A 13,658-nucleotide genomic window follows, 5' to 3' on the forward strand; every position below is an offset into this window, starting at 1 on the left:
GACTATATATTGTATGATGATTATTCTAGTGATTCCTAGTTGATAAGATCATGCGGGCATATTTGACTCGTATATGATTCAATTGATGACTATGTTTCACAAGTTATGGGTATAGAAATGTTAACCCGATAGTACGAACTCGGGGATGAGGATTACCGAGTCATACATATTCATGTTGAGACGCAACGAGATATTATCACATGTTAGTCTTAAGTACAATGTATATGTCAATGTCATAGACTTGAGAGGTCTTCACATGTACTCGGTAGGTCTGGACCAAAAGCTCGTAGCTCGCGAGCTTAATGAGCGCTCGATAGTTCAGCTCATTAAGCGCGTAGCTTGCTTCTTAATGAATAGAGCCAATCATTGATTTCAGCTTGTTAATCTTAATGAGCTTAACGAATGAGCCAACGAGTAGCTCGTTAATAACAACACAACACATATTTTAATCTTACATATGACAAACTTTTTGTAGCACCTCAACTCATCTATTCAATCTAATTGACATAGGGGGCAACAAAGCAGTGCATTTCACCATATTTCATCTTGAAACCACACCTACACATTCATCCTATAGACCGTAATACATTATAATCTGTTAACGAGCGCTCGCGAGCGCTCACGAGTTTAACGAGCTTCAAACGAACCGGGTCGAGCAAGGTTTTCTGCTCGTTCATCTTAACGAGCTTAACAAGTCAAGCCTTAACGAGAATACGAGCTTAACGAGTCGAGCTGGTTGACTTACTTAGGGTCATTAACCCCCACTCTATAACTGAGTTGTAAAGGTAACTTTCAGGTTAGTCGTGAAACATGTTGCAGGACATGGTTGACCTAAGATGAGATTTGGTCCTTCAATTCAGGGAGATTTCTTTGGGCCCTCTCAAGTGATCAGATTCGAAAGTATGGCCATACGACTTGGTTTAAGTGTTAAGGAATCTTATACACATATGAGAAGAGATGTCGAGCCACTAACAAGGGTGACACGTACCTGCCTTGAACTTGATAACATATCCCGTGAGGCAAAGTTGCATATGACACATTGTAAGGGTTCGCCAATTATGACTTTGCCCACACATGGGAGTTGACACGTTCGGCTAGGAGCCACTACTAGCTATCGACTCAGGTTGTGTCCATGTATACATGAACCTATAGGGTCATGCGCTTAAGCAGAAAGACCCCATTTGGATTCGATCCGAGTGGAAATTGGGCAGAGAGTCCTAACGTGGCTCAAGTGTTAAGCCCGAGTTGACCTCTATATAACTAGAGAAAGGGTTCGACCAGTCCCACGACACCGTCGCCATTCCCTCCCACGCTATGTCATGTGATTGGGCCTAGTAGTTTGCCGCTCGTCGTTCCTCCCTGCACACGCGGATACCATGGAGGGATCGTACATACGACGTTGTGACGAATCATTTGATAGAACCATGAGGAAATGTTCAAGGGATCCGCGAGGAGGAGACAGGGACGCGCTTTGCAACTCTTCTTCGTTGTCATGACTGTGCGTCTAGTGGTAAAACTAGTTTTGTGATCCATCTACACAACATGTTCCTGGTTCGGGCGGTAGAAAATTTTCTTTTGCGGCCGCGTGCCCCGACAACAACGCCCCAGTCCCTCCAACAACACTTGGATGACAAACCATCTTTCAATTTACTTTACAACTCCCACTAGAGATTATGTGTGAACCCATTGAGAGAGAAGCCCTCAAATCATGGCAATGAATGTGTTAAAAAAACCATGGCAACCAAGGGGGGCTGAAGAGGGTCTTTCAAAAGTTGATTATTGATACATCTTAAAACATTAATTTTTTCATTTTTCATGTCATTTTCTTGTTAGAATTTGTACTGTCTTAATATTATTTGGACTAATATATTAACAAGGGGCCAAAAAGGCCAGTGACCCCACTTTTCTTCTAAGTTTGATCATTTACACCCTCCCCTCGAGATTGACGGGTGGGGCCGGGATCACGGGCCATTGAGACAAGTCTGGGGCAAATCATCAAACCCCATGTAAAGTGGGGCAATGATCCAAATCCCTCTAAAAAGGCTAGCCTCAAAGGATCTCTCTCTCCCTCCAGAATTCCTAAAGAAAAAAGATACGCGGTGACATAATTGCTTCTGAGAGAGGCATTTTACACTGCAATGATGTATTTCCATAAAAAGAATGAGTAAAATCTCTCTCAGTGTGGAAGGGAATAAATTTCCGCATTTTTTATCCGGGCACGATAATGGGAACAACCGTAAAATCAGCTCCCGTAGACAAACAAAGAGAAGAGAAAAGAAACTGATTAATTAATTAATTAAAATTGAAAAGGAAGGGCCGGCAGACAGGGAGAAGTGGGGGCGTGCCCCAGGGCGCTCCTCCCATGCCGCGTGCCTATCCGCACGCACAGCCGCTGCCGACACAGCCCAACCACCCGACTGACGGGGCGGGCCCGCGCTCCCTCCGGACCCACGCGTCATGAGAGAAGCCCGAACCGCACCGTCGTCCCCGGAATTAAGCATTCTGTTCAACGCTGCAACGGCTACTACTAATAAAAAGCCCAAAAAGCCTGCGAAGTGCCCGTTGGGCTCGGCGCCGTCATCCCTCGCTCGCACAAAGACAGGGGAAAAAAGAGGATCTCTCTCTCTCTCTCTACTCCGCTCTGCGCTTGCCATTTCCCCAAATCTGTCAGAGAGAGAGAGAGAGAGAGAGAGAGAGCTAGGTTTTCCCTGCGCCCGAGCGATCCAGCAGGAGCGGCCATGAACATCTTCAAGAAGAAGGTCGACCCCAAAGGTACGGCCCAGTTCCTGGATTCGCGTTGTTCTTTTGGTTTAGATTGGGGGGTTTCGGCGATTCTAGTGGGGTTCTAGCCTAGCCTCGATTCGTCCCCCCTCCCGCCCCGCCGATTTGGTCTGATCTGCGGCTCGGGACTCGGTGATGCGGGCGTTTCTGTGATCCAAAGGCGAGATCTTTGCTGGATTTCGGCCTTCTTGAACCGGATTTTTTTTTATCCCCGGGTGCTTCGATGGGTAGGGTTTTAGGGTGACCTAGCGCTCGTGTGGATGGAGGATAAATCGAGAATGTTCTGGGTGTCGGAGTGGGGAAACTCGCTGAATCCATGGGCGTGTAAACTGTGAATTAACTGGCAGTGTGGAGTTTGGTGTCGCGAACTGATGGCGTGATGCTTTTGTCACCTGCAGAGGCTCTCAGGACAAGCAAGCGCGAGATGTCAGTCGCCACAAGAGGTGAGAGCAAAATCTCCTCTTCTTTTCCGTCCGGTGTTCTGTCAACTTGTCCCAGGCTTTCCCTTTAGTTCCTATTGTTAGGGACATACATGGCTTAAATACCACCGATTCAACAACGTTATTGTGAATTTGTGATGTATGTGACATTTGAACATGCGCTATATTGACAGCAAACCTGCACAAGTTCAGAAATCGGCGTCTTTTTTAAAGGCGATCGATGATATATCATGTAACAGAATTTATATCATGTAACAGAATTTCACAGGATAAGATTACAACAGACCGCGATACTAGCTTAAGTAGCAGCTCTTGAAGAAAAATTTACTTGGCAATGTGCTAATTTCTGACACCATTTCTCTCCTTTTGCGTATTTTAGGAGTTGAGCGAGAGATTGGCTCCCTGCAAATGGAGGTATGTAGTAAGTGAAGGGCCTTTTCTTTTTTCTTTCCACAATGCAAACAATTGACAGATTTCACAAAGTTGCTTGGTTGGGTTGAATCCAGTGTTCTCACATAGTATGAATAACTGATTAATACAAACAATATGCTACCGTCTTGGAGCACATAGGAATTTTTTCTTCTAGGAGTGTGATAGTAGTTCCACTGTCATACTGAACTAGAATACAATTTATGTCAGGCTCCCACCACACGATAGAGGCAATACTGACTCGGTCAAGATTAGGTAGCGCTGCCACTGTTGATATTATTCTGTTATTATGCTTCTGGTGTGCAATGGGACCAGACAGCAGGTTTGCTCCTGAGATGTTTTCAGATAGTACCAAAAACAACTTTTCTAGAAAATAGCTCACCATTATATGTTTTTGGATCTTTGTTCAGGAATTAAAGCAACAAATGCAAATCTGATCAATGCCATATTGCAGTTGATACTTCATTTTGGACCTTGCACTTAAATTTATGTTTTGGTTTTCTTGACAAAATTGTTTTAAACCAAGTGAAAATTGTGATAAAATATTGTTATTTTTGCAACTGAAATGCTTATACACACTTTTATTGAGGCTGTGAGATGCCTCAAACTCCTAGAGATCTTCATGCCCTCTTCTGCTGCCATACCCTCATGCTCTAGGAATGGAAACCACAGCAGCTAAGTCCAGGAAGGGCATGCTCTAGGAATGGAAACCACAGCAGTTTAGTCGCATGCTCTAGGAATGGAAACCACAGCAGTTTAATCCAGGAAGGGTGTGAAACAGCAGCATCGTAGTTCCACTTACCACTCTGCAATGGCTTGTGTGTATTGTATTGTTTGGTTTCCTAACGCTGTAGTGGTACCATTCCAGGAGAAGAAGCTGGTTGCTGAGATCAAGAACACTGCCAAGACTGGAAATGAGGTAAGTATGCTAGGATTTTGTGTAAGATCCCTAATCCATAACAATTTTCTTATTGATGTCTTACAATACGTGTTCTGTATTGCTATAGGCTGCAACCAAAATTCTAGCCCGGCAACTAGTCAGGCTTAGGCAACAAATCGTCAATTTACAAGGTACACGGGCGCAGATACGTGGAGTAGCTACTCACACACAGGTATGCCTAGCTTTCAGTTTGATTTATACAGCTGTAAATTTTGAGCACAGACAAAATAAACTTACTACTGTGTGTGAACTATCTATTTTTCAAGGCAATGTATGCTGGAACTTCAATATCTGCTGGAATGAAAGGCGCAAGCAAAGCGATGGCAGCAATGAATAAGGTATGACGAAAGACAGCCATGGTTGGTTGGCTGTTCTTTAACTATCAACCTTTGCCAATCTCTAGTCAATCTTTTCCTGTGAACTTATTTGTGAACTGTGTGTCCTGAGATGGTTGGGGCAATTTTTTGTTTTCAGCAATTGGAACCAACGAAGCAGATGAAGCAGATGAGAGAATTCCAGAAGCAATCATCTCAATTGGACATGACGGTAATAGCATTTCGGACACTCTTTAATTGTTTATTGTGGTGTTAAGTGCAGATGCTTAGTTATATCGCATTATATAGATATGTATGAGTTAGCCATGATGGTAATAAAAATTGTGGACATATGCCTTATTTCTTTACTGTAGTGCTAAGTCGTTATTCTTAGATATATCACATTATGTAGATGTGTTTGTTGGTTAGTTATTACTTTCTTAGCACATATGAATAAACTAGATCAGGGAGCCCAGACCAGATGCAATCATTGTTGCATGGGGATGATTCATCCATTTATTGTATTTACTGTGGATTTCTTATGATCTACACTTTTATGAGCATTCTGAGATATCATCCACTCAAATTGTTAGCGCTTCCACTCCATATTCATCTGTTCTGAGAGTTCGTTTTGTAAATTTGTACGCAGATTGACTATGTTTCCCTCCATTGTGCTGTTTCAAATATTCTTTAGAAGTATGAATCAGTACAGCATCTTAGTATAATTAGTTGTTTCATCCTATTTATTGTACAACAATCATTGTTTTCTGTGGACGATTCATCCTATTTATTGTGGATTTTTCATGATCTACAATGTATGAGCATTCTGAGATATCATCCACTCAAATTGCTCACTCCATATCCATGTGGTCTGAGAATTCCTTTTGTAATTTTGTACGCACATTAGCTATGTTTCATGTACTGTTTCATACTCCCTCCGTCCGAAAATACTTGTCATCAAAATGGATAAAAAGGGATGTATCTAGAACTAAAATACATCTAGATACATCCCTTTTTATCCATTTTGATGACAAGTATTTCCGGACGGAGGGAGTATATATCTATGAATCAATACAGCATCTTAGAATAGTTAGCTGTTTCAGCGTCTTCATAACTTATTTGTCAGTTCAATCAGATATGTCACTATTCTCACAGATGTATTCAGAGAAATGTTCTAGCTGTCAGCTTGAGATCAATAACTTATTGCCAAGATCCCTTTAAAATGGGTTTTTTTTCTTCTGAAAATTAAGATAAACTATTTTCCATGCAGCTTGAGATGATGTCTGATGCCATTGATGAAACACTAGATAAGGATGAAGCTGAAGAGGAAACAGAAGAGCTCACGAACCAGGTAAAATGCTAATTATATTCTGCGTTTTGACGAGGGAGAGCGTTTGGCTCCCCGGTGGGCAAGCATTTTTGGCACAGTTAGCTACCTGGCAAAGCTAACTTTCTTTCATGTTAACTGCCAAACGGATCCCCTCATTGCTAAGCAAGACTAAAAAAGATCTCGTATTGAAACATTCCCTAATTCTTTCATGATATGTGATATACCCCTCTGCCCTCGATGCAGGTTCTGGATGAGATTGGTGTTGATGTGGCTTCGCAGGTAAATACGCCTGTTCATTCTACACGTACCAGCGTGCTGAATCTTAATTCTAAATGCTGATTTTGATGCTTTCATGACACTGCAGCTGTCTTCTGCACCTAAAGGCCGTATTGGAGCCAGTAACAAGAAAGCCGAGAACAACCAAGCACGGTATACAATCATTTCTTCCCCAACAATAATAGCTAAAATGTCCATCTCAACGGTATACAAGTCATCTGTCGCCTTTTACCTGATGGAAATGTCGTGCTATCAGGAATGCGGCTCCAGCGAAAAATGTGGCGCCTGAACCTAATGCCGCTGAAGTTGATGATCTGGAGAGGAGATTGGCATCTCTCCGCCGCATCTGAGTTGCTGCTGCAAGAAAGTTTATATAGCCTTATATATGTAAATCTGTTTACTGGTGCCTTGTTTCCAAATTCTGGTAGCTTAATATTGTAACCAGGAAACAAGCTAGTACATGTGACTTAATAGAACCTGAGTTTTCTGTTTGGTGTAGCATAAACTGTCCTGTTGCCAATCGAATGTGGCTGAAAAGAAATATGGTGGAGCATAAATTATTTATGAAGTGAACAAATTACACAAGTTTAGGGCACAGTTACGGGGAAGAAAATAAAAGGACCCTGCGCATGTTTTCTTTTTGCCTGGCCAAGCACTGCAGAAATTGCAGGCAAAATATGATGATGATTCACAACTAATTCCAAACACAGCGAGTATTTAGAACGTGAGGCCTATGCAAGTTGTTATTCACTGATTTCACCATGCCTTTGAAATACCTTCCATCACCTTGAGGGATGCTACGAGTGAAAGTACTATGCCTCATGCCTCTATTTTCATCATTGTTATACATTTTTACACTATGTTTGCTACTTCCAAATAACTCTTTAAATTTGTGCGAAAATACAAAAATGTACTCCCTCTGTCCCAAAATTCTTGTCTTAGATTTGTCTAGATACGGATGTATTTAACACTAAATGTAACTACATCTAAGATAAAATTTTTGGGACGGAGGGAGTAATCTCTTGCTTTTAATCAATTTCTCTTTTTATGACAGCTCTCCTAGTGTATTTGGGGACACAAGGGAAACACTCTAGCTGGATCTAGGTGCATACACACTCTGAATTCGGTTGGAATCCGAGCTGTACCTGGACGTGTGATGAACGCTGCCCGAGCTAGGCTTAAGAAGATCATAATCAGATCTAAAGGTGAAACAGCCATAGCCCATAGGATTGTTTTATCCGTATCTTCATGTTGTTTTGAACCCGAATTCGGTAACTGAATTGGTTAACATACATGATTGTGAGACCATTTTTTTTAAGCATCAGTACAGACACAAGCGCTCATATACACGACATATCATTTTGAGATTTACGAAGCCATCGTAGGCGGCTCGTCGTCGACGGGAACGTCTCCTCCCACTGAAAGCACATCGCCGAAAATCCTGAAATAAATCCAGAAATAATGCGAGCACCAGGATTTGAACCCTGGTGGGTTGAAGATACCACTGTCCACCTAACCATCCCAACCACAAGTTGATTCGTGACCGTGAGACCATTGTTGCAGGGATATTCCTTGACGCCAAAGCATAGTATACGTGTGGCGTATGGGGCAGAATACGAAAATACCGTATCCATGCTCTCTAGCCTAACGCGTTGATAAAAATACGTCAAACAATTCTTCTCCTAGCCACACGACAATGTGTGGCAATTTCATTCAGTTTAACAGTGTGGCAATGTCATTCAGTTTTTCATCATGCCATATCTATTGAGTACTCATCATGCCATATCTACTCATATGTACTCCGTCCCGTCGGAAAAAACTTGTTTCTCAAATGGATGTATCTAGTATTAACTTAGTGCTAGATACATTCATTTGAGGGACAAGCTTTTTCCGACGGTAGTGCTGGATACATCCATTTGAGGGACAAGTTTTTTCCGACGGACAGAATGATATTTAACAAGACACACGCTTCTAACGTACCATTCAAATACTTCCATTGAGTTGAATAATAATACCGAGCCAATTATGACAATGCCATTCAATTTAACAAGACAGATTTAACAATGTCATTCAGTTTGTCACAAAATACATTCAGTCACCATATAGTTCATTTAACCATGCATATATATTACTCCCTCCGTTCCCAAATGTAAGTCTTTTTAGAGATTCTAACAAGTGACTACATACATAGCAAAATGAATGAATCTACACTAAAATATGTCTACATACATCCGTATGTTGTAATCCATTTGAAATGTCTAAAAAGACTTACATTTAGGAACGAAGGGAGTATTTGTCATTTCTGGAAGGGAACCAAGGAGGATTACTCCAAATCAAGTCAAATGGAGCAACTTCCATGTTGGAGGATTCACCACCAGGCGCACTAGGATGCAAGATGACCAACCAGTTAGTCGTACTAGGCACTAGGAGCTTCCTTTCATCTAAAGGGGTAACTTTCATGAAGGACAAAAGCGCATCAAAGAACCCTAGCCGCCGCCATGCCATCCAAAAAAGAGCGAGAAGAGATCCGGAGAAGAACCATCAGAGATCCTTCTAATTTTGTTCTTCCACCTTCACATTCATTTCATTTCATCATCACTGTTGTAAGAGGAATTCCAAGATGTAAGATCAGGGTGAATAACTCTATTCTTTTTCATCTGGAGATCAAGACTTGTTGAATCATTCATCTTATTGGGATCTTCACGGTATTATTGATATGGTTTTCATGGATTTATTCTCTATGATGATTGCTTATTTTCTTGCGATGTCTGAGTAATTCCCCCTAGGTGTGGGAGATGCAGGTGAATGATAACATTCATTTGTGCCTATTCTATATGTTGTCATTCATGTTTGTAGTCTTATGATTTGTCAAGTAAGTTGTTATACCATGGTGAATGCTATGCGTGATGTCCAATTTAAGGGCCCAAGCAACATGATCACAAGACCTACAAAGGTAACACATATTGTTTAGAAAATTTGTGACCTCTGACGTGATAGACGGATACATCTAAGAGGACCAAAGATAATATGAGATAACGGTGATCCACCGAACTTAATGCATGGTTCCAGTTTAACAACCTTAATTGTGGAGATGACCACGTTGTGGCAACGTCAAAGCATGACCACAGTGTGCAATATAATCCCACGAGGAGGAGTTCCATCACCCTAGGGTGCAATATGCCTACAAAACAGGCAAATCAAATACTAAACTCATGATACAAGGTAACTGGAATTACTGTAGGATCGAAAGTAGGTTTAGAGAGAGGGGGGGGGGGTGATTAGACTACTTGACCAAATAAAAATCTAACCTTTTTCCAATTTTAGTTGTGGGCATATTTTAGCAATTAGCACAAGTTAAGCAATCAACCTGCACATGCAATTCTAAGAGTGTAGCAGCGAAAAGTAAAACATTGCATATGAAGGTAAAGGGAAGGGTTTGGAGAGTGCAAATGCAACGATGACATGGAGATTTTTGCATGGTTCTGATAGGTGGTACTATCATACATCCACGTTGATGGAGACTTCAATCCACGAAGGGTAACAGTTGTGCGAGTCCACGGGGGGCTCCACCCATGCATGGTCCACGAAGAAGCAACCTTGTCTATCCCACCATGGCCATCGCCCACGAAGGACTTGCCTCACTCGGGTAGATCTTCACGAAGTAGGTGATCTCTTTGCCCTTACAAACTTCTTGGTTCAACTCCACAATCTTGTCGGGGGCTCCCAAGCAACACCTAACCAATCCCGGAGACATCGCTCTCAAAAAGGTAATAGATGTTGTGTTGATGATGAACTCCTTGCTAGTGCTTCAAATGATAGTCTCCCCAACACTCAACTCTCTCTCACAGATTTGGATATGGTGGAAAGATGATTTGAGTGGAAAGCAACTTGGCGAAGGCTAGAAATCAAGATTCTTGTGGTAGGATTGGAATGTCTTGATCTCAACACATGAGTAGGTGGTTCTCTCTCAGAAAATGTAAGCTGGAAGTGTATGCATGTTCTGATGGCTCTCTCACAAATGGAAAAGGGGGTGGAGGGGTATATATAGACTCCACACAAAATCCAACCGTTACACACATTTGACTCAAATCGGTCATACCAAATAGAAGAACTTGGTGAGGCCAATTTATTTCAAAATGTGAACGTTAGGAATCTCGGTGGGACCGACTAGAACAACTCGGTGGGACCGATGTGCTAGGGCTTAGGGAAAACATCAACTCGATGGCACCGATTGCATCAACTCGGTGAGACCGAAGTGAAGCAATAAGGCAACACAGAAGATGTCAAGCCGACTCGGTGTGACCGATCACAATTTCAGTGAGACCGAAACAATTGCAACAGGCAATAGAGAATTTGCAAGGCCATCTCGGTGAGACCGAGATCCGTTCGGTGTGACTGAACTGTTAGGGTTTTTGGCAGTGGCTATGTCATATGAACTCGGTGGTGCCGAATAGAAAGAATCGATGAGGCCTAGTTTGACTTTGGGTTTTGGACATATTTGGAATGAGAAAGTTGAGGGCTTTGGAGAAATATCACTAAGCACTTGAGCAAGTAAGCCATTAAGCAACACTTCATCCCATTTTAATAGTATTGGTTTTCCTTTGGACTCAATGTGGTCTTGGATCACTAAAAATGAAATGAAGAGTCTTGAGGTTTTGCCAATATGTGTCCTAAGCATTTTGAGGTCCACATCTCTAGTCCATGCCATGCCATTCATTGAACTTTCTGAAATATTCAACTTGAATGTATATTAGTTCAATGAGCTATATGTTTTTAGGAATTACCAAAACCACCCGGGGATTAGTTGCACTTTAAATCTCCCTCTTTTTGGTAATTGATGACAACATCGATCAAAGCTTCGACAAATCATAATATGAATGAAATACATCGTCACTTTGAGAAGTATGTGATAAGCAAGAGCTCCCCAAATTTGTGCATTATTTAAAATTTGCGTTTGAAATACATCGTCGCTTTGAGAAGTATGTGATAAGCAAGAGTTCTCGACCAGTGTATGCCCCGGCCTGAAGCCTGGATGCCATGGAGCAGTCAGTGCTAGGAAGGAGCGGACACCCTATCGGTGTCATAACCGGCAGATCTCGGGTAGGGGGTCCCAAGGTGTGTGTCTGAGGATCGATGGTAACAGGGGACGCAAGGGACAAAATGTTTACCCAGGTTCGGGCCCTCTTAAAGGAGGTAAAACCCTACATCCTGCTTGATTATATTCGATGTGTATAAGGGTTACAAGAGTTGGTCTACCTCGAGATCGTAATGGCTAAACCCTAGCTGTCTAGCCTATGATTATTCTGATAGCCTTGACGGACTAAACCCTCCGCTTTATATACACACCGGAGGGGCCTAGGGTTGTACAAAGTCGGTTTACAAGGGAAGGAAATAATACATCCGGACACAAAAATTGCCGTCCACGCATATAGGAGTCCTATCCGGACATGGAGGATAGTCTTCTGCTTTATCTTCATGACCCATCAGTCCGACCCATATCGAATAGACCGGAGACCCAAGGACCCCCTAATAAAGGACTCCTCAGTAGCCCCTGAACCAGTCTTCGATGACGATGTGTTCGGCACACAGATTATCTTCGGAATTGCAAGGCCGGTTCCTTCTCTTGAATACTTTAAGTTAGCTCCCTGCATAAAGGAACTGTATCCGACTCTGCATGATCAATACAACCCTTAGCCACGAAGGCAAGATGTCAAATAGGTATAGTGTCTTTAACTGGCAACTTTTTTGGCGAACCGCCACGCTTGACTCTTCAGTATTTTGAACCGTTTTCACGCCTCTCATTTCGCGTCTCGAAGTCTGCCTCCATTGGCACGTCCCATCGAAACAGAGATCGTGCCCGCCCATTACGGGATTCTCATCAATATGGTTTGGGTAACCCAACCGCGCATTACGCACGATTTCATTGGGAACAAGCAAGGTTTATGGCTTGAGAGGGGGACATTTGGTATTTTCACCGTCTATAAGAGGACAAAGATCCCTCCTTTTTCCCCACACCTTCCTCTAGCTCCTGTCATCCAACCTCCAAGCTCCAGCGCTCACAACTTTGATCCTTTCCACCGCTCCCACCCTCTCCAGCAATGGTCGGGTACGGTCCCAAGGGCAAGTGGGAGGCCTCCTCCATCACCGAAAAGGACGTCAAGGACCTCCGGAGCGCGGGCTATCTGTTCGCGGATATCGCGCATAGGATCCCTGACAAGGATCAGGTTATCCCCAGTCCGGAGCCTGGTGAGAGGGTTATGTTCATTCCCCATTTCCTCTGGGGGCTAGGGTTTCCCCCCGACCCCTTCGTCCGGGGCCTGATGTTCTACTACGGGCTAGATTTCCATGATCCAACCCCTAATTCCTTCCTCCACATATTGGCGTTCATCATCGTGTGTGAGGCTATTCTCCACATCCCCCCACACTTCGGCATGTGGCTCAAGATCTTCAATCTGAAACCGAAGGTGGTCGACGGATAACATGCAGACTGCAGCGGGGCTATGGTAAGCAAGCTCCCCAACGTCGTATGGCCCAAAGAAGCATTTGTAGAGACAGTCAAGGTGTGGCAGCAGGAGTGGTTCTACATCATCGAACCCCGCGACACCAACTGGGCGGCCACGCCTAATTTCAGATCCGGACCCCCCACGAGATTCACCTCATGGACCGCCAAGGGCCTTGACTGGGGGTCCCAACCGGAGGTGCAGATGTTGGGAAACGTAGCATGCAATTTCAAAAAATTGCCTATGCCCACGCAAGATCTATCTAGGATATGCATAGCAATGAGAGGGGGAGAGTGTGTCCACATACCCTCATAGACCGAAAGCGGAAGCGTTAACTTAACGTGGTTGATGTAGTCAAACGTCTTCTCGAATCAACCTATCAAACGACACCTCCGAGTTCTGCACACGTTCAGCTCAATGACGTCACTCGAACTCTTGATCCAGTAGAGGTACGAAGGAGTCGATGAGTTCCGTCAGCACGACGGTGTGGTGATGGTGTTGGTGATGTGATCCACGCAGGGCTTCGTCTAAGCACTACGACAATATGACCGGATGAGTAAACGATGGAGGGGGCACCACACACGGCTAAGAAACAAATGTTGTGCTTTGGGGTGCCCCTGTCCCCGTATATAAAGGAGGAGAGGGGAG

At 43.3% G+C, this 13,658-nt stretch overlaps 1 protein-coding gene across 1 annotated transcript; it reads left to right on the forward strand.

The window, feature by feature from the left end:
* The first annotated feature begins 2,570 nt into the window (after window positions 1-2,570).
* Window positions 2,571-7,095, forward strand: LOC119311716 (vacuolar protein sorting-associated protein 2 homolog 2-like). The gene is made up of 11 exons (XM_037587403.1): window positions 2,571-2,772; window positions 3,180-3,224; window positions 3,601-3,635; window positions 4,519-4,569; window positions 4,658-4,762; window positions 4,857-4,928; window positions 5,065-5,136; window positions 6,175-6,255; window positions 6,478-6,513; window positions 6,599-6,663; window positions 6,767-7,095. The coding sequence occupies exons 1-11, from the start codon at window positions 2,739-2,741 to the stop codon at window positions 6,858-6,860; spliced, it is 690 nt and encodes a 229-aa protein (XP_037443300.1). The 5' UTR covers window positions 2,571-2,738; the 3' UTR covers window positions 6,861-7,095.
* The last annotated feature ends 6,563 nt before the right edge of the window (window positions 7,096-13,658 follow it).

The sequence above is a fragment of the Triticum dicoccoides genome, chromosome 5B (assembly GCF_002162155.2).
Source record: "Triticum dicoccoides isolate Atlit2015 ecotype Zavitan chromosome 5B, WEW_v2.0, whole genome shotgun sequence".
Classification (NCBI taxonomy): Eukaryota; Viridiplantae; Streptophyta; class Magnoliopsida; order Poales; family Poaceae; genus Triticum; species Triticum dicoccoides.

Bases quoted from the DNA above. Each gene is read 5' to 3' on its own strand.
- LOC119311716 (XM_037587403.1), top strand. From the start codon at position 2,739: ATGAACATCTTCAAGAAGAAGGTCGACCCCAAAG. The intron at 3,225-3,600 runs GTGAGAGCAAAA...TGCGTATTTTAG, and splicing joins GATGTCAGTCGCCACAAGAG to GAGTTGAGCGAGAGATTGGC. The intron at 5,137-6,174 runs GTAATAGCATTT...TTTTCCATGCAG, and splicing joins CATCTCAATTGGACATGACG to CTTGAGATGATGTCTGATGC.